Source organism: Phalacrocorax aristotelis, chromosome 19 (assembly GCF_949628215.1).
Source record: "Phalacrocorax aristotelis chromosome 19, bGulAri2.1, whole genome shotgun sequence".
NCBI classification, from domain to species: Eukaryota; Metazoa; Chordata; class Aves; order Suliformes; family Phalacrocoracidae; genus Phalacrocorax; species Phalacrocorax aristotelis.
In genome coordinates this window covers 3,044,497-3,065,111 of record NC_134294.1, presented here as the reverse complement: position 1 = coordinate 3,065,111, position 20,615 = coordinate 3,044,497, and the positions used below count along the sequence as shown (strand labels likewise).

Below are 20,615 nucleotides of genomic sequence, written 5' to 3'. Positions count from 1 at the left end.
GTATGTTTTCCCAAAGACAATAACACAATATTGCCTGTTGTTTCTCTGCAATAGCATTGACTGTTTTCATCCTACTCACCTAGTCATCTTCAATACAAAGAACACAATTATAGCACCATAATTTATATCTATAGGTGCCAAAGGAATTTGTTAGCTATCACTTCAAAAGCAAAGCCCTATGGAAGGTATTGCGTTTCCCATCTGCAGCCCTCTTTACATCACTGTATCACTGCTTACATTTAGGTTTGCTTTGCTCCTTTAGAGCTCAAAGCGTTGTAGGGTCTTAATGACAGCTCTGACTCACATTCAATGAGCAAAACCACCTAGCCATGTTTGGGTTTGGTTTTCAAACGTCTCCCACAGATCCACCCCACCCTTCTGCAGAGGTTACCTCCTCCACAACTCTCAGCAGAAAGGAAACAAATCTATGTTTCTGCTGCTGTGCTTCAGAGCACTACAGGACTTCACGGTACAGAAACTGAGGGAGAAGGTCCATACTTCCTCCACTCAGCTATGTGGCGCACTGGTACAGTTAATTCACATGTGAGCACTGATTAAAACTCACCACATTCCTAAACACATGTAAATCAGTAGATTATTACTTGCCCAAGACAAGGGAAGATTCAGAAAAGGATTTATATAAATTATTGCTCCCCATGTCCTGCTTCAGCCCCAGCTCCTGTCTATCAACCCTTATTTGTGACAAAAAGTACCCGTTCCAGATGTTGGTATAGCGTTAACCTGGTCTTGCACACATGCCATGCAATGCTGATGTGCAGAAACATACACAAGAAAAAAGTCTCATACAGCCCATCGTACAGCTGTACTAATAGTTACATAAGAAAAGGAAAAATCCTCTCTCTCTGTAGAGTGATATTAGCACACTAAGGCCAGCAAGCCTGTGGGCAGAGATAAATGTTAGAGTACAGCTAGGATGTCACTTGAGGACACAAGCTGAGAGAGACTTAGACGTGCAGAAAAATTCAGACAGTATTTACTGCAGAATTAAATAACCTGTCCTGAAACTATTTCAGTATCCCTAAATGCACATTCACTACCACACTTGCTCAGATAAACATGGGGGCTCACTGAAATAAAAAACCATCAGTCCACTGCTGGAAATAACAGGAAAAATGTCCTTAGTGTTGTTCCTTAAATATTTTTAAGGGCAGTTTGCAGAAGGGAGGGAACTCCCTGAACACCTCGCTCTGCCTAAATACCCTTTCCCCCTTTGCTAAATAAAAGTCTTCTGAAAGCCACAACAGCTCCTGTAACTTTAAACCTGGGCTGAGATCATAATTTTAGTACTGACCAAACAGAGTGCAGAGGGCGGGCCTGGCTCTTCTTTGAGGACCACCTTAGGCATGCTCCCACCCCTTGGCTAAAGAAAATTATGCCGACTCCACTCAGTTTTCTTTAACTGTCTAGTTATCATCTGGGAAAACCTTCCCCCCTTAGGCTACAGCAGTTCAAGAAGTATTTGGAATACCAAAGTATTTTTTGCAGTAATTTCTTTTTGTGATCCCAATTCTCTCCTGCCTCTAAAAAAATTAATCAGAATTTGAATCCATCTGGTCTCAGGATTGGAAAGCTATTCTCTGAGCAGATCAAAGATGTTCATTAAAGTTCCATTCTTCATCTTCGTTCTAGGGAGCGTGACTTTCATAGCCCTTGCTGAAGAAGGTAAGAAGAAACTTTGGTTCAAATTATTTCCAGTCATTTCCTGTAATTTAACAGTTTGTGTGCTTACTCACAGGCAATATAGTAGCTCTGTCCTGTTTACAGAACTTGCTTTTGAACTCTTAAGCTACTGCTGGGCATCTGCTATGGATGTAATCAGGAAAAAAACACATCAAAAGTTTTCAGATGGGCTGAGTTATGCTCTTATGAGAATTTTCCTTGTGTGTCTGTGTAAGGGAAGGAACACAGTACGAGCAGTCAGGGAAGGCATTACATCAACAGCCCTTGGAAACATCTTCAGTTTCACTGTAATCTCCAAAGAAGGCTGCAAGCAATAATTTAGTTGTAACTGACATTTAGGTGGTAAAACTCTCTCCGAAAGTAACTTACAAATCTTTCCATTCAAGAGTTTAGCTTCTATACTTACAGGCATTACAACAGCTTCAAATATGAGCCTTAAGCAGGGTTTCGCTAATTCTAACTTAGCCATAAGCAATATACACAAGCTATATATAAACTAAACCAGGAAGAATTAATACCTACGACAGATTTGAAGAGTGTTATGTATCTACTCAGCGAAAAGTTTATTTGGCAAACTGTCTTTTGAATTTTGTAAGAAAAATACAATATACGCTTTTAAGTAAAACAGATGTTTAACTCTTTTTACAGCTAAAGGAGAAGGGTCTGATTTATTAACAGTAAATGAGAGTTACCCTGAGCAGTACTTGATTCTAGGAACATCACATTCAAATTCAGCCTTTCTGCATATACTTGACTCATTATAAATGAATTGGCCATCAGGCAATGTGCCTAATGGATGATGTATGTGCTAAAAAAGTATGCCTGTAGCGGTAAAATACAGCTACTGTTGCTATGGAACATGTTCCGAGTACTAGTGCTCCGAGAACGATAACCTGAAACTCAACCCACTAGCCTTCCAAAGGATAAACCTACTTGTCCGACTTGGATTTGGGGACCCTAACCGAAATATACAACCTGATTTTGGCCTTGTGACAGTCATTATCATTCTGCTGGAAATAATGGAGCTATATCAATATACTGTATGCCTGGATGTTGGCTTGAAACTTCTAACAGGAATTCCTGGTGTTCTGTCTGTCAGAATATGAGGCTGAAAGACTGGAGTTATGCTTCAAAATTCCACAGAAAACCTAAAATTAACAGACATTAAGCAGGTCCCAAATATTGCTTTCTAGGCTTTCCCTGAGATAAGCGCTTACAGCTCACCCAGCTAGCTTACCCTTAAAAAGCATTAATATTAAATATACCAAAGTTTAAAGCCATTAAAAAGGAGGTAAAACCTGTCACCATTTTATAGAATTACCTTAAGCAGTTTCTAGGACACCAGAATGACAGGAAAAAAGTTCTTTCACCTCGAGGCTTTTGAGGAGTTTTTAAGCATATTTTGTCTCAACTCCGTGGAGTCCAGCAGTGATCAGGGTGAAACACTACAAGCCAGAAAAATGCCAAAATACTTCCTGCTTGCAAGATTCTACTTCTGTTTTATTACCACTATAGTTTGCGTTGAACTCCACAGCTGGAACTAGAACATGGTTTACAGTATTTAAGGCTTTCCGTGTCTGTTTAGGTTTTGTGACTTTCTTCACATGGGACCAATCATTTAGGATAACTTCCAAAGGATACACCAGGAAAATAGACTCCAGCTATAAACCAAGCAAGCCTCAAATACTTAGCCTGCGTATCACCACTGTTTACTGATAATCATCAGCAATTACAAGTTAGAACAGACTTAATGACAATGCCACCTTTGGCAATCTGTGACTGCACTGGCAATGAAGGGGAAGAATATTTTTGGCTTGTATAGTATAGGTGGAGTCAGTATATTCGGATAGCTGAACCCCTGGGGTAGTCAATTTGGCCCCTGGGTTTTAGAGAAAAGTCTCCTTATCAGCTTCTGATACTTCTTAACCCCGATCGGGCCATAAATAAATCTCCAGCTACCCTTTCATTACATTTGGGCACTCCGTTTTCTGGACTGAATCAAGAAAAGCAAGTTTGTTTCGATCAGGAAGCATATTTCCAAAATTATTATTATTAGTTCCAAATTCCTCCTTGAATTGCCAAATAAACTGAGTCCAGCTGTTGATCCTAGCAGTAAGCATAGCATTTTTCCCCTTCCAGGTAGCGATCCACAATTTGAGTAGCTTCATTAGTATCTGTTGTTTTTGAGTTTCTGCAACTTTACGAAAAAGCCAGAGGCGCAGAAACCATCTCAGGACAAGTGGGAACCAGAAATGAGATTGCAAAACAGCGATAACCGCTGACCCAGTAACGGGACGGTCAGCCAGCCTATGAACAACGTTTCAGTGAAAACCTATGAATCTTAAGGGAGAAGGCAGAAATGCTTTAACATTCTTTGCTCATTGAGAACATGCAAATTACATCTAACACCAACAAATTAAAGATGAATGAAGATTTCCATTAAAATTTTTTGGATTTGTGCTACTCAACACAAATTTTTGATCTTGGACAACAGTGTGGTTTCCAAAAGAAACCATAAAAGGTCCTTTAATTGGGCAACATAAAGCAAGACATAACATAGCTGTAAAAGCATAAAACACCATACTGATGTGGAAGAGGAGAATATAATTAACTTATAAATTTCACTCTTCATATGTGAGCTTTGGGCCCCTCACTACAAGAAGGACCTTGAGGGGCTGGAGCGTGTCCAGGGAAGGGCAGCGGGGCTGGGGCAGGGTCTGGAGCACAAGTGTGCTGGGGGGCGGCTGAGGGGGCTGGGGGGGTTTAGCCTGGAGAAGAGGGGGCTGAGGGGAGCCCTTCTCGCTCTCTGCAGCTGCCTGAGAGGGGCTGGAGTGAGGGGGGGGCTGGTCTCTGCTCCCAAGTCACCAGCGACAGGACGAGAGGAAACGGCCTCAAGCTGCATCAGGGGAGATTTAGGTTGGAGATGAGGGAAAATGTCTTCACTGCAAGAGCGGTCAGGCCCTGGCACAGGCTGCCCAGAGAGGTGGGGGTATTTAAAAGAACCTGTGGATGTGGCACTTGGGGACGTGGTTTAGGAGGCCTGGGGGTGTTGGGTTGGGGGTTGGACTTGATGGTCTTAGAGGCCTTTTCCAACCTTAACGATTCTATGATTCCAAATAAAATTAATGGCAGAAATTAGCAGAAATACAGAAAGAAAACCTAGTAACAAATCTTACATCACTGTCTACTTACAATACATTCACACCTACTCTATTTATGTATTCATGGTTTAAATCCTGACTGAAACAGCCAGCTATGTTGTCTTTCTTACAACCAAGGACAGCCCTGAGCACTATACAAGCTGATGAGTTTTTAGACTTAAGCATTTCCTACTGAATGATTAGCAGTTATAGAGTTGTCCTTCTGTGATCTTGTTCAGCGTATAAACACTCAGGCAAATCTTAGCGCACAGGATCAGACCAAAGGAGTTGAAATGGAAGTCAGCCTAAAATTTTTCTGGGCACAACAGCATTAATCAAACAATTAAAAGCATGAGCATTCAAATGAGCGCAGAGGCAACAGGTTTCCTAAGTTGAAACCTTTCCCCACGGTGCAAGTATCATGCAGAGAAGGAGGTTACTCTATTAGCTGTCACATAACATGAACAAAATTAACATGATTGTTAAACAAGTTGCCACATGTCACTTGAGCTATGTCAACTATCCACATGCCTAACCTTACCTAGAGTCAAATACTAGATTATAACTCCTTACACAAGTCTCAAAATTAAACATGTTTATACTAGGTCATGTTACATTTGTTTTGGACTAGAAAGTAAGCAGAAGGACAGGCTAATTCAGACGAAAAGTGTTTATATTGTAAGAAAGGAAATGGAAGTTTACAGTCAACCATGAAAGACTAAACACTTTTCCATGTTTTTCAAAGTCATAAAAACCAGAATTGACAAAATCACAAGAAAGGATTTTTGTAAAAGTATCTTGATTTACCCAAACTCTGCCAGTTCAGTGGCAAAACTAAGCAATAAAGTCATGCAACTCTAAACTCTCCTGAAAATCAAATTCTGTAACTGCTGGTAGTAAATAAAATGAATAGACACACGTGACTCCAAAAGGGAGCCAGTTTTCTACTAAATAAGCGTGACAAAACCTTTCACCCTGCGTCTGGCTGCATCATGGATGAGTGTACTTGCATGCATGGCCCCATATATGCCTCTTGTAAACTACGTTAGCATCATATGATTCTAGCTCTACCAAGATTACAAAAAACTTAACCAAAACTTAATTATCACCAAAAAAAAAAAAGGAGGAAAATGTCTTATTAGATCTCAGTGGGTCTGCAAATTAGCGAGTCTCTATTTTGCAGTGTCTTGGTAAGAGATCAGCAGAGAACAGGTAAAATATGCTTTCTCCTCTTCAGTGGAAAAGCAGAGAGGCTTGCCCACCTATATCTCAAGAGTTAGTTTATGAATCATTGTACCTTTACAAGCAAAGGAAACAGTCATATTTAAAAGCTCACAAGTGGACCTTTCATTAAGTCACGCTGCACAGAGAAAACTGGAAACAGCGGGGCCAGGTTCACAGCTCCTGTAATGCAACAGTTTCTGCTGAACCAATGCATTTACTCCAGATCCAGTACTTGTAAATCAACTGCAAAAATAAGCACCTGAGAACCTAGAGAGATAGAAAGGCATTTTAATAGATAATAAAAACCAGTAAAGGAAGGATAGCCCACAGCATGCAGGCTGTTGGGCTCTGACAGAAGCATGCAGTGTTTCCTCTTGTGTCATCTGAGGCAAGCCATACACACATGCATACCACAGAAATTACTACTGTTTGCCCAGCTCTAACATACAGTCCATCTGAGTTGCACATTTGTTTTGTTGGTTTGTTTGCTTTTTGTCTGGATGCGGTCAGGGACTACAGGATGGAACCCAAATGCTGCCAGGTCCTACTATTCACTGCATCCCAGACCCATGCTGCAGAGGCGCAGCCTCTAAAAGGGCCTCCCCTGATTTGTGCATGCACATACCACACCCTCCATTTGAAATAATGCTGCAGCAAAGCTCACATAGGTGTGTGGTGCACAGCTTGCTACACAGCATTTCACATAGGATTGGGAGTATAGGTATGCTGGGAAGTTCAAGAAAAACAAACGAGAAAAGTGCGACACAAATTTACTCTTCATTTCCAACCCAGTGTCTCAGAAGCCTGGCCAAAGACTCTCAAAGGAAACAAACTGCGATGCTGGGCACATTCTCATGTTGCTTTATGACTTCCTCGTGTTTTTCCATCTTTTTATTTGTTGATTACAAACACTACAACATCCGGCATAAACTGCATCAGAATAAGCCTTTGTGAGGACACCATTCTGCTGTGTACACCACTTCAGGCAACCATGTACTCTCTTAGGAGGGCTGGAGTAGTATATGAACTGCTGCTAAATCTGGAAAGGGGACACACTTAATTCCAAATGCATATTAAGATGGTTTTATGACTATGAAACCCATCCAAATATTAGCTAGTATGTTATTAGTTAGTATGAAAGTCAGACAAAACATATTTGAATGGGTTTTGCTTGCTGTGTGGCAATATAAAGCAGCTAGCCAAAAATCAGTGTGTGAACAAAATTAAAGCCTAACCAGTTTCAAGTTGTAGCGTTCAGCATGCCTATTTCAACGAAATGGGTTAAGAAATGATCACGCAAACATTTCTGCTGGCAGATATAAGGGGTTAGTAACCTTCATCAAGGCAGCTGTGAAAGGGCATATGGCTACAGCCTCAGAGTTTTGGGAAGGAAGTGATTCAGGGAAGAGATTAGTTTATTACTGTATTAGAGGTCATTTCTTAATTCCTTTTGTCTGCATTTACATAGCCCGATATTCGTAATACAGATTGCCTGCTCTCTCCTACACACACCCTAAAATTTGCTGATCCATTACATGAAATGTTGTACTTTTCTCCTCTTGTCTTAGCTACAACACTCATTCCTCATCAGCCATGCAGTGATAAGCTCGGTACTGTAATGCTGCAGTTTTAGGTGCCACCTAGAATGATGCAGAAGAGGCTTACACCTCAGCTTCAGTCTCGTTGCCCCAATCAAACTGCTCAGAGAAGACAGAAATTGCTAGTAAGACAGCAAACACTTGCCACAGGGTCATGGGACAGCAAATATGAGTAAGAAAGTGATTTAATCCAACTTCCATGGGATAACAAGTCTGAGGTCAGTATACTTACCAGACAAGGTCAGCAACATTATCAAAAGCATAAACCTTGGAAGACTCATCTCTAGTTCTGCAAGGAATATTTTAAAGGAATATCCCATAATGAAGCTAGTATCTTCCTTTCTTAATGCTCACAGCTCTGTGGCCGATTTTATCATGCTTAAGAGAAAGCTTAGTAAGTTACCACCTTTTCCTCCTGTGGTTTTGTTTCATAACTTTGGTTGTGGGTCATATGCACATAGCAAGCACTTGAAGAACAGTTATTTTTCTCTGTGTCTGCCCAGTTAAAATATATTTTGTTTTGGTTTTCTCCGGGTATCCTATATATGGCCAATGTAGAATATTGTAATATTCAGAAGATGTGATTTACTTCAAAAGCAGCCAAGTGGTTTTTTTGCCAGTTGGCACCGTGGGTTTAAACTCTGGCTTTGTTCCTCTCGCTAAGCCAGCCACAGCAATAGAAACCATCTGTAGTAGGGTGTGGTGACCAACGGAAATGTTTCTGACAATTCAGCAAAACATTGTCATCGTGAGCTACATGGGATACCTGACAAAGTCAGGCATACTCTAAGTAAGGCTGAGCTAAATCCTTCCTTTGCATCACGACCATTTCTCTACCGGCAGATACTTTCCAAAGTTCATGGTATTTTGTCGTCCAGTATCCTTCATTACATAAAGCAAAGCTGTCAGTTTTTGTATAAGGAAACTGTATTAAGCACTTCAGGCTTTAGGCAGACAGTACATTTTAATCCAGAACAACAAGAAGTCTAGACACTTAAATGTATGCCAGTGCATTTCTTTCTCGTGGCATGATGTATTACTCCAACTTCTAGAAAGCATTAAGAGAAGAAGAGAAAATGCCAATGCTGTGGGCCCAAACAGGCTGAGGATACTGCAGATGTCATGAATTTTGCAGAAGGCACAGGTACAAATGAGAATTTCAATACTCATTAAGAAACCTCCTTGCCTTTCTGAAGTCTGAAAATTTTAACTGTCCAAAGGCTCAAAATCCAGAATCCACTATATTATGTTCTTCAAAACCTCAATTTTTCAAAGTCAAAAAAATTTCATAGCCTGGATTTGGCAGTGTTGAACCATTTCAAAAGGAAAAAAAAAAGAGGACACCTATATTTTTTTTAAACACCCGAAAATGTTTAAGCGATTATAGAAAAATAATGGAAAACTACTTTCAGAGAAAAATAAGCTGATGAGGTAGGTTTTGGACCTGACTGTGGAATATGTTTAAATTGAGGATGAATCCAAAGAACAGACAAAACTGTATGTCAAAACTACAGAGCTGCTGCTGAGACATTATGTATTCAGAAGGCAGATACCTTATCAAATCATGCATTTGTTAAACTTCCACCACCGTGAATAAAAGCTTCCACTGAACTGCAACTGAACGAGATTCCAATAATGAGATAGTGACTTTAAGACTAACTTTGCTTACAATCAAATTAAGGTCTGTGAATGGAGAATGCGCCCTCAGAAAGGGAATTCCTGTATCAGGACATAAATGCTGAGTGAAATATGGCCAAAACAGGATGGCTAACGCACACAAACATGCAGAGTCCTTCAAACAACACCACTTGGTCTGGAACAGTTCAGGAAGCAGATACTGAAAAACATCAGTCAGCTCCAGATAGTTAGCTCGGTAATATCTTAAACAGAAGAGTGATTATCTCCCAAGTGACTAAATTCTTTCCCTTGCTTTTCTAGAGAAGCATTTCACACAGCTCTTGCCCAGCAAAGCTGGATAGGATAAAATATGTCTGTAAGATACAGATAAAATTAAACTTGAGTTTGAAGATCAAAGCTTTTGTTTGACAATTTCTTTTTAGCTGCTATAAATATCTGAAACTGCTTTTTTTAAAAAAAAAAAATAGGAGCAGAGGGGCAATGAGCAATAAAGATTATTTTGGTTCTTGCTGGAGGGTCTCCTTTAAAGTTTGCCATTTTTACCCACCGGTCTCTTACTGCAGAGATGGAAATTCATTCTGTTTTGCGGACTTCCTATTTCAAGCCCTAAGCTAAAATACAGGCTTACAACTGCCTTTGCCCACTAGCGTCTGGGTTTATTCAGACCACTGGGAAAGAAAGAAGATCCTACAACATTTTTCATCTTCAAAAGTATCTTTGTTGGTTTTGGAGATACCTGAAAGAAATGCTAATGAACAACAGCTTTACAACACACTCCTTCCCAACCCAACCACTGTGCTTTGAAAGCAACCTTAAGAGGTTTTTCTAGTAAACTGTCACTCTGTGCATAACAAGGAACAGTGAGCTCATCTTCCCCTAAGTGGGTCATGGGATGCTTAACCATGGGATGTTTTCAAAGCAGCATTAAACTTTTAAAGACATCAAATTTTCTCCTGGTGTGAGAAGTTGCAGCCTGATAGCAGCTGGGGACTTTGAACTGAAACGCACCCAGCTGGAACTCTGGCAGAAAGAGATGCAATGATTAATTCACATCTGCAGCAATGTATAGCTGCAAACAGAAGGGGCCATAGTGCTAGTTGGAGACAATCACAGCACTGTGAGGCACTGTTTTTATTTACAGCCTCCTCTAAGATGATATTAAGAACATATGCAGAAGCGCTGCTTAACTCTACAGCTCTTGCTACATTCGGCCCACATCAGAGGAACAATAAATGACTAAAGCGCGCATACCCTTGCATCCCATTTACATTCTCTTTGATGTCGGCAGCGCACACACCTTGTACTGGGTACAGGGAAAGGCGGCTCATGTCTCAATTTCATTTAAATATTTTGACTTTAGTACTGCTTTCTGATAGAGTAATCTACTACCAAACGTTCCTTCCTACAAATGCAGTACACTCAAATTACCTCCCAGTTTTTCTTTTGGTAACAGTTCAGTAGTGCCTGCTTACCTACCGCTCCGGCCGCCTCCACTTTCTGTCCAGAAAAACAAACCTGGGAATATAGCCCAGGGACTATTCTTCAGCAAACACAGGACCTGAGCTAGAACAGTATTACGCAGGCTGGACAGGGCTGGGACAAGACCTTCACATTGAGGGAAATCAGTTCCACCTGTGAGCTTTAGGAAGTTAATAGGGGAGCCATATTATTCTAGCTTCCCTTCACAGTTAAGGGAAGGCAGCGCTTCCAAGGACGACCTAAATCTCAGGTGCGCTGAATTACCTTCTGGAAGTATTTATCTTTCCCTACAGGCTATAAAAGAAGATAAGGGCAAGCAGACACCTTATTTAGGCACCTTTATTAAGAACCTAAAATTAGTCAAGATTAATCTGGGCCACCTCCTTTTGTCAATCACAGTACACTGAGGGCAAATGCACCAAAATAGATTTTCTACATGTCACTCATTGCCAAAAATCTGCGATAACGATCACACAATAATTATTTCAGGTTTCATTGTGACATTCACTAATTCTCTACTTCTTTGTTCTGTGACACTGTTTCCTTTCCTGCCTTCACTATCAGGTAATTCTTCAGGGCTGAAAGCTACTGCCATGCCAAGTGTGAGAAGCTTCTCAGAATAAGCTGCTTGTTGTTAACATACAGAACTTATTTCACTTTCCACTTGGGGTTTTTCTCTGGTAATTGGTTTTCTCCATCCGTGCTTATTTTGCAACTAGTGAATAAACGATGTTTTTTCAGTTCTGACTGGGGTTACAAGGTAAACTGTGTGTTGTTGAGCTCTGTGCCATTTCTTTCTTTACGCTTACCATTTACATAGCATAATCCCAATATTGTACTTTAGAGACACAACTTTATACGCAAAAAGTATTATAAGTAGGGCCACATCTTAAAACGCCCTGCTATTTAGAAGGTGGCTGGACCAGCACACCTAAAAGTCAAGCCCCCTTTATTCTATCTCAACAGAACATTTTTAAGGCTGCTTATCTGGGGTACTTCAATCAAAAGTGACCAATACACTATTTTTATCATTTACTTTCGAAATACTATTTACCCATGTCTGTTCTAGTCTTTCCATGGATTAGAAGGTGATTTTGGGGGAGACTGGCTGGCTTAATTAGCCACTACATTTGCCTCATGTTGGCATAACATGAATATATTTTCTTCATCTGTTAGTGCCTGAAGTACTACTTGCACACCCTTTTGGCTCTTAAATAGAAAGTGTATCTGTATTCAGGCTTATAAAGGTATAAAAATATAAAATTCTGTTTACTTGAGTAAACATGGAATTAGAAATCTAAGTTTAGATCAGTGTTTAGTCTCTTGGCAATGGGACAAAGCTCTCAGTCTTGCATTGCTAGAGGTGAAAAAAAATTTTTAGTTTTAATCAAAAATAAGTTTTGGGGGCAGTGAAAAATATTTGCAAGTTTCCAGTAGAATTCAGAGTTTCAAGCAAAACCAGAGATTATTTTTTTCCCCAATGTCAAATCATTAATCCTCTGTATGAAAAATGACCTTTAAAGTGCCAGTGCATTTTTTTAAACTAATTTCAAAATTAAGGATTGGGTTTTTCTTTTGAAATACCATTTTTATTTTAATATGGGCAGTTAAAAAAAATGAAAAGTTAAATGAACTCACAATTAAAGAGTAATTTCCAAGTGATATATGCACAGCTAATTCAAAGTGATTCTATCCTTCTTTCAATTTTGACTGATAGAGCAAAATGCCCGATTTCATTCACAGAACAAAAACTCTCTTTACTTGCCTCTATATCATAGAGCACAAGTAAGGTGCATTTAGGACTGTAAAAGTCTACCATAAGAAATAGTCTAATTATTTGGAACTAGTCTACTAATTCAGAAATAGTCTAACTTGAAAAGCAGAAGGGATAAGATTGGTTTTAGGTCACTAAAAAGAGGTGAAATTAGTAGAAACAATATTAAGATTTAATGAATCAGACAGGCCATGATTATTTCTCCTACATAAAATATTCAAACAGTACAGTAAAACCCTGCTTTTAAATAACACATGTGACTAGCTGTCCTCGTGCCTGCAGGGATCGCGGCACAGCACTACCAATCCACCACATTACAGACATATCAAACTATCTTGCAAAGGAAGAAAGGATTATGTATTCTTTGTTCATTATTATCTATTGGCAGCTGACAATTGTTACCTTACATACATCATAGGCAAATGATGTGTGAGCATCCAGGGTTTTACCCGACCTCCCGAAAAACTCTGCTTTCTGAAGAGAACGAACATGGCTCTCATTCACATAACCTTCAGCTATCATTGCAATATTTCCTTGCAGTAACTCAGTATTATGCTGAAAAAGTACAAACTTGATTTGAAAATGTTTGGACAAACCTTTGCTCCAATTGCTAAAACGAATAGAAGTTATGTGCAAAATCTGAATCCAGGAAAGAATTTTTAGATGTTTTAGGGGTTTTTTTTGCCTGAAGTTTTTGCTCAGGACAATGTCTATTATTAGCTTTTTGCTTAAATTTAATCACTGGTATCTGGAATTAGCAGAACTCGTATGCCCCAGGCAACAGCACAACAAGTGCCTCGCCTCGCTTTGTAGTCATGGCGTATTAGAAACTCCCCAGAGATATCACACTACACTCACAGCATACTGGGTATGGCCATAGGTTTATGAATCAGCATGAAACGTAATCAAATGATACCCATGTTTAACATTTTCTTGATACTGCCAGTTATCTTCACATATCCATATCTTTCGTGTTCTACCTTGTTCCATCTCATTTTCCCTACTGATGAAGTTTGATTGTATTTGTAAAGAAAAAGCATTGGGTGGGCCAAAATTTAAATGTCTGTTATACCAAAGAGCACAGATGACATATATAGGCCTAGAATAAAGAGGGAGACGTTTCATTGTCATATGAAAAATTCAAATTATGGCAAGTAAGGTTCGCAACTTTAGAAAAATCTCTGAATATATTTGTGTAGGAATATTTTCTAAACTATAGCTACACACAGAAACATTAATGATAGTGCTAAAAATAAAAGTTGCAGATGGGACTCAGCTGAAAGATGGAAGAAAGCTCTTACTATTTTAGAAAACGGAAGATGCTTGAAGTAGTTTATCCAAATACATCAGCTAATGCTTAACTTGAAATCTGGAGTCGTTGCATCCACGTGGGGAGGAAGGAGGGAATTTTCTCTTAAAAAAAAAAGTATTTTCTTGGACAAAGCGTTTGGTAACCCATATGTCTCAAGGTTGTGCCGGGGTTGAGTGATGTCTACTTAAGCTCTTTGTCCTACAGCTTTGTACAAGAGTAGAACAGAATTCAAAGTTAATCCAGAGACTTTTGCAAACCTTAGTGTGTAGGGGCGGGGAGATGGAGCACTACATAGATCTCGCATTTAACAAAATTTAGATGTCAAAGTAGCCAGAACATGTGACTACCAAGTGAAATGCTAACTCATTTTCTCAAATTTTATTCAGCAAGCTCAGTTCTAGAAGGAGAGGAAAGTGCAACAATTGATTTCAGAGACAGAAATAATACAGAATTTGATGAATTACCAACCCTGGTGAGTATAATTTTAAATAAAGGTTCCTTTAAGTTACCCTGATTTCATATGCCTGGCATTGTCTTGTGGCTTAGATTTTGAATAATCATTATAAAGAATAACCCTGAGTTCTCACATAAAAAGAAATCTAACACCAATGCTTTTGCTTTGCAAGCAACCGGGTTAAGGTGACAAAGTTGAAAACGTGTTTGGCAGTTCTGTACTGCAAAGAGTGTTCAGAACCTGCTTACTCACTGCCATTTGCCTCTTCTAATTCAGTACCTCTCCATCAGCTTCAGTGAGGCCCAACTGACAAAGTAGCATTGGAAAAAAAACAAAACAAAAAAGGCAGGTCTGCATTATTCTGCAGTCCTCTCCTACACCTTCTGTAGTCCTGCTGAGGGGTCATCTGATTTAGAAAGCCTCTAGCAGGGAGGACAAGGCAGCTTACTTTTTTTTTTGGCCACTGTACACAAGTCAAAGATGACAGATAATAGCCAAAAAAAGCATCCACAGGGCACCTGACAGACCAAGAAATTCAAATGCTTATTTCATACACACAGACTGAATGTACTGAGGTTCTCTTTTCCCTCTTTTCCCCCTCAATTCTTGTAGTTGCCCACAAGACTACACAGTGTAACCAATCTCTTGCAGTTTGGACAACTGATGACCACAGAAAGTGCGTTTGCCCCACCTGAAGACAATGATAATTCTACTGGTTACGAAGCTAACACAGAAAATGTGGATGGTAAAAACAACTTTCATTTCTATTTTATTATATCAATGTTCTCCTGCCATCTACTAAACCACATCTGGAAAATTCAAATACCAAGTGTAAGGTGCTCTCAAAGGCAGCATTGCTGATTTTTGAAGGGGAAAAGTAAGATTTCTTAAAATCACTCCTTAATAATCACTCAGCATCCTAGCTTTGTAACAGACGTGTGCTGACAAAAGGAACGAGTAGCTATACCATTTTGTCACCAGTGCATTGCCAGTTCTACCCCAAGGCAGGCAATAACTCTGAAGCCTTTACTTTCTTCCCAGATGATTAGTATAAAAATCAAAGAGCTCTCCAGATTTTTTTTCTTAACCAACACAAAGATCCTCAACTGCAGAAAGCATAACTATTGCAACGTAGCTGCCCTCTCGATTTTGGCCGAGTTGTCTGCCTTAGCTTCCCTGGGGAGACACAAATTACTGTCATGCACACACAAAGCAAATTCAGTGCCAGAATTAGAGAATTGTACTAAACAGATTTTGTACAACCTTCCATACACAAAAAACTATTTAATGAACTTGAACTTTTAAACTGACAAAAAGCCTTTATAAAAATTGACAAGGAATAGTTCAGCAAATACACTGAGAGGAAGGCAAAATTTTATCAGCATAGATCAGTCTCAGACAACTAAAATCTGATTTCTGTCTTAATTATATTTTTTTATACTAGGTCGATCCTCATTGATCTTAATGTGCTCACACTTAACTTTCACCAGTATATATTACTTATTTCTATTGCTTCAGTGAGCTCATTGCACTCGTTCTCTCAAGCTTTTCATTTGCTCACTTCCTATCAAAAGAACAACCTATTACACAGCCCCAAACCATTGTGATATAGTCAATAAAAGTTTTCCTTGGATATAGCATTATAAGTTGGGATGCAAAACTCTGTGCAAAGCAGCATGAGTAATTAAGTAATTATTCTCCTTCTGGCTTTACAGGTGGACTGAGTGGGGAACAAGAGAAAACCGAGAAAGGTATTAGAAGAATTGCTTATAAAGACAAGGGAGAACCTAACTGCCAGGCAACGCCCTTCTAGAAGTCAGTAGCTATGCCCATGCTGTTCTTAAATAAAAGTTACAGCAGGAGCCATAACCTGCCCCCGATCTACCTCTGGCTCATCTTGTTACTGCCTCCATAGCCACACCTACAGGGAGCCCTCCTGCCCAAGGGCACATTTGCAGGCCTGCAGGCTACAAATAAGCCTGCTGAACTCACCAACCTACTTCAGCATTCACAAGACAGAAGGACTTTTTCCCCAAGGAGTGGGATGCAGCAGAACAACATCAGACACATCCTAACATTCCCAATTTCCTCTTTCAGGTGGTCTGGAAACAATTGCTCTGGTTGGAATAATTATCGGAATCATAGTTGCAGTTGGAATCCTTGCAGGAATAATAATCGCTGTTGTAAGGAAGATGTCAGGCAGGTACTCGTAAGTAAATTGCTAATCAGGCTTTTTGAACAAGCGTCATCCTCTGAGCAAGGTCACAGAAATAGCTTTGGACATTTCTAACGCTTCTATTGTGACAAAATAATGTCATTTCATGTTACACAGCGCCCATTGATTCAGCAAAAGCTGCCAATGTCATGTGGGTGATCTAAACCCCCTCATGTGCTTCAGAAAAATTTGCCAGATACTGCATGCATGGTGTTACAATATTCCTCAGATGCATGGGTTCTGGATTACTCCACTGCACAGAGATAAATTCCCTATGAAGTATTACAGGAGCAACTTCTGGAAGTGCTGGATAGCATGTCAACACTGACAAGTGATCTTTATCTTATTACTCCAGACATTTGTGGAAGCTGTTTTGGTACCAGCAAGATTCGTTGGTGCCATGCAAATCCGAAGGGTGTTACAAACTCCAAAGTAGTAAGAAAACCACACTACATTTAACAAATACTATTCACCCAGCATTAGGAAAAGGCAAAACATGTACTGGGAAGAGAAATAAAGTAGTGGCAGGAAGGACAAGGAGAGGAAGGAAAAAAGATCATGTAACTAACACATTTGGCTAACTATGAACAACAATAAAATGTCTGTGTTTTTTGTTTTACAGGCCCTGAAAATAGTTGAAACAAGCAACATGCCATACTACACCAGAAGATACAAGTGCTTCTTATTTTACAAGAACTAAAGACTATTCATTCCTGTATTGGTGTGGGAAGATGATCCATGGAAAATATGGTCAAAGAATTACGGATCTATGGGGATCCCACGCAACTCTAAGGACTCTTCCCCCTGCCCTGCCCCAGACTACACAGTATGGAACATTTCATAGGACTTTTACTAACCAGGAGTTTACTAGAAAAAAAAAAAAAGTATGTAGTAAAAAACCCAGCAGCAGTAAGATTTACATCTGAAATGTGATTTCCAGATAATATATGCTAGCTTGATTTTTAAACACTGCCAAAGATTATTTCATATTATATTTCTTTAAAAAACATATCCAGAATCTTTTAAGTGTTTTTGGCTGGTTAAGTGCTTCTGGCATGTTTATTTACCAAATGATGTATCAAAAAAGGGAGAATTAGCTTCAGAGACAACCAGTGGTTTACAAATTTAGAAAATACTAGATATTGGAAGCTAAAATCTTTCCACTATTAATACAAATTTTCTGCTCTTGATATTTTTGTTATTATGTGGCAAAATATGGTAGGCCCAGCTGGAACTGACCTACCAGCCCAAAGCTTGCTCATCTGACTGTTGCGCCAGGAATTTCCTGCCTTCTCTTGTTAGAGACATGCAGGGATTGAAATACACATCCTGAATTAAAGGGTGCCTGGAAAATACCCAATTTTGATGGGTCACTTTAACCAGTTACTCAGCACGCTTTAGAGCTGACATATAGAAGCTTTTGAACTAGTGTATACAATTCTTTTTTATGACTGCCTCATTTTCTAACTGTATAGGTGGCTGATTTGATAATGTGTGCAACACTAGATCAGAACATGCTCATGAGGTATAAGGCAGCTTTGGACTCTACAGCTTTTCTATTTAGTGCATCAGTACCTGAACGCACAGAGTTCAGAGCAAAGGCTTTGTATGTCAAGTGGCTGCAATGCATCATGTTTTATAAACTTAAGTGCCTTAAAGTATTTGGTGTGAAAATCATGATAATCCATATGATCAATAAGTTGACTTGTTTAGTAATTATCTCGATTTACTTTTCTGTCTCTTTTACATGCCATGAACTATCATATCAATCCAGGCTTTGGAAATAAAAACTATAATTTAAATTGTCTTATTTTACAATAATTGTTCTTTATCCTCTTTTTAAAAAAAGATGTTTTAAACTTCCCTCTGTTTTCCTAAATTATTTTGCTACCTGTCTTGTCAGTGCAGTGTCTACAGCCAACTCATTTGACACTGATAAGTGAAACTATCATCAAAACTAAACATGTGAGAAAACCCATCTAGAAGTCTCTTTAGTGCAGTTCTTAAGCTCCTGTAATGGGGCGCTCAGTCTGTGATGACCAGCGAGTAGTACGCTTTATCTTCAGACTGGCCGATGCTGAGAAGAGCTGCAGACTAGATCCAAAGGCTGTGATCTCCAGATATGGGTGCTTTTTTGGTCCCATTGATAAAATCAACTAGTTTTCTGAATTTAGATTTTTTGTCAGTCTCAGAATTAAAGCGTATTTGGATACAAGGTTTTGGTCTGTAGCTCATTGACAGTAAATATTGCGGAGCTTATACTTCTAGTTAATACTTTACCTGGAACAGTCATTCTCTTCCTTACCAAAGGAAGATTCTAAGCTAAAGTTTTCCCACAGGAATGACTTTCCTCTTGAATAACTATCCCCATCACATTACAAACTGAGCAATTTATTGTGAAATTGAAATATACCTCTACTTGTGTACCTTGTCTTGAGAGTCTGCTCTGATAAAACACTATCAAGGTTGTTATGTGTCAAGTGAAACTATGGAGTATGCATGCACCCACCCGAGGGCACAACTAGCATTAAGGGATTTGCCATGTGTTTGCGTTTAAGTACTGATCCCATGCAGCAAAACTTCAGATTTCAGAGCATATGCATCCCAGAATTTGTTCACAGTAGTGCAATACCATGGAATAATACACTCATGTGTCACCTCCAGCAGATATCATTTGGTTTATGTCTGCTTACACTCAAACTGCATAAAACTCAAGGGAAAAACTAATGATACAGGGTCATGTATACCCTATATTAAAAAAAAAAAAATCTATAACAAGTTTAAACCTAGTGTGTATCTTAAGTCAGTTCTTTACTAATGTAAAGTTAGTATGGGGCATTTTTAAAGTACAATATCCAGGGACCAAAGTGGGCTTGAGGTAGGCTACAAAGTTTTCACTACCTTTATTGAAGCCATAGGACCTCAGCTTAAACTGGTTTTTAAAGGCATCTTTAACTAAGTGGCAGTATATTTTCTACCTACGACTCATTGCATTCTGTAGCATTGCTCATGTAACAAAGTCATGCAGTTTGCCCGATCAATTCTGAAATTCCTGGTATATTAAGTCAGTTACCTTTCCTGAAAGCAAGTCTGCAGTCTCTCACAGATGAGCACAGGGTCCCATCCCTGAAATACAATTCACACACACCTTAATAAATTTTCCAGTTCCTGTGACTCAGTTCAGTTGAAGACATTTCTCTTGGCTAGAAAAAGAGTTTAACTTTTCACACTAGCATCCTTCACCCCTGTACTTTTAGATTACAGTATTTAAAGGGGGCCAGATTACTTCAGGTATTTTGTTGCCAATTATCCATACCTCCCAGTGGTTTTTGAAAGAGAATTAGGACAAAGTTCCATGAATGACTGTTCTGTTTGCCTGTGTGACTTACATGAATTAGCTAAAAATGCATTAAACTCATATGAAAACAGGAAGATTACAGCTTTTTCTTATTGTGGCAACATAAAAGAATAGTAATATTTGTTACTCTGAATTTAACCATTCCTTGTCTGTACTGGAAACTACCTGTAAGATGCACTTGATGCCTGACCAAATGCATGCCATATGGAATTATGAATTATTCAACCATTGTAGGGAATAGCACAGATGTCACCCGTTTCTTTGGCACCAGCTCAGGTGCTGCTAACTTGCAAATACTGCAAAATGAGAAAACCGTTCTTATGCCTGTTCTGAACATTGGTTAAGCCAGAAGTGACAAGATCCCATTTGAAAAATGCACAGAATTAGAGTAGACAACTTTTTGGGAAGTTCAGAGTTTTCCCGGATCATGTACATAGCACCAGTTGAACAGCCTGCATTCTGCTCAGGTGAATTCTGCTTTGCTCCTACTTCAGAATCTCTAAGAGCCATCTTAACTTCATATACCAGCTAAATTTTCTGGTCTTAACTGTGCCTTTATATTTTGCCCTCCAGTTTAAAGAAGGTTCTATTAATCTTGGGTGAAATCAACCCATAACCAAATGGCCCATGCTCCACTGAAACATGATTTGGGGGACTTCCAGCACTGGACACTCAGTGTTAAATATTGTGCCATACTGAATCTGAACCTTTAAAAATGTGAA

General features: G+C 39.2%; 2 protein-coding genes across 10 annotated transcripts in view; one reads left to right on the top strand and one right to left on the bottom strand.

Moving 5' to 3' along the window:
• The window catches only part of LRRC38 (leucine rich repeat containing 38), a 69,299-nt gene that overhangs the window by 38,566 nt on the left and 10,118 nt on the right, over nucleotides 1-20,615 (bottom strand). The window contains exon 4 of one of the 4 annotated variants that reach the window (XR_012663686.1): nucleotides 19,609-19,661. The exons of the other annotated variants lie outside the window; for them this stretch is intronic. The gene's annotated coding sequence lies outside the window, so the exon portion shown is untranslated. The remainder of the gene's footprint in view (nucleotides 1-19,608; nucleotides 19,662-20,615) is intronic. 4 annotated transcript variants of the gene reach the window in all.
• On the top strand, nucleotides 1,378-19,957 carry PDPN (podoplanin). Of its 6 annotated transcripts, none has more exons than XM_075113682.1 (6): nucleotides 1,378-1,683; nucleotides 14,253-14,338; nucleotides 14,933-15,065; nucleotides 16,036-16,071; nucleotides 16,418-16,523; nucleotides 17,158-19,957. In XM_075113682.1, the coding sequence occupies exons 1-6, from the start codon at nucleotides 1,614-1,616 to the stop codon at nucleotides 17,162-17,164; spliced, it is 438 nt and encodes a 145-aa protein (XP_074969783.1). In that variant the 5' UTR covers nucleotides 1,378-1,613; the 3' UTR covers nucleotides 17,165-19,957. The 6 variants fall into 6 exon arrangements, with proteins under 6 accessions (XP_074969783.1, XP_074969787.1, XP_074969784.1 ...); XM_075113686.1 differs by having other exon boundaries at nucleotides 1,379-1,683; nucleotides 14,972-15,065; XM_075113683.1 differs by having other exon boundaries at nucleotides 1,380-1,683; nucleotides 14,972-15,065; nucleotides 16,418-16,529; nucleotides 17,158-19,650.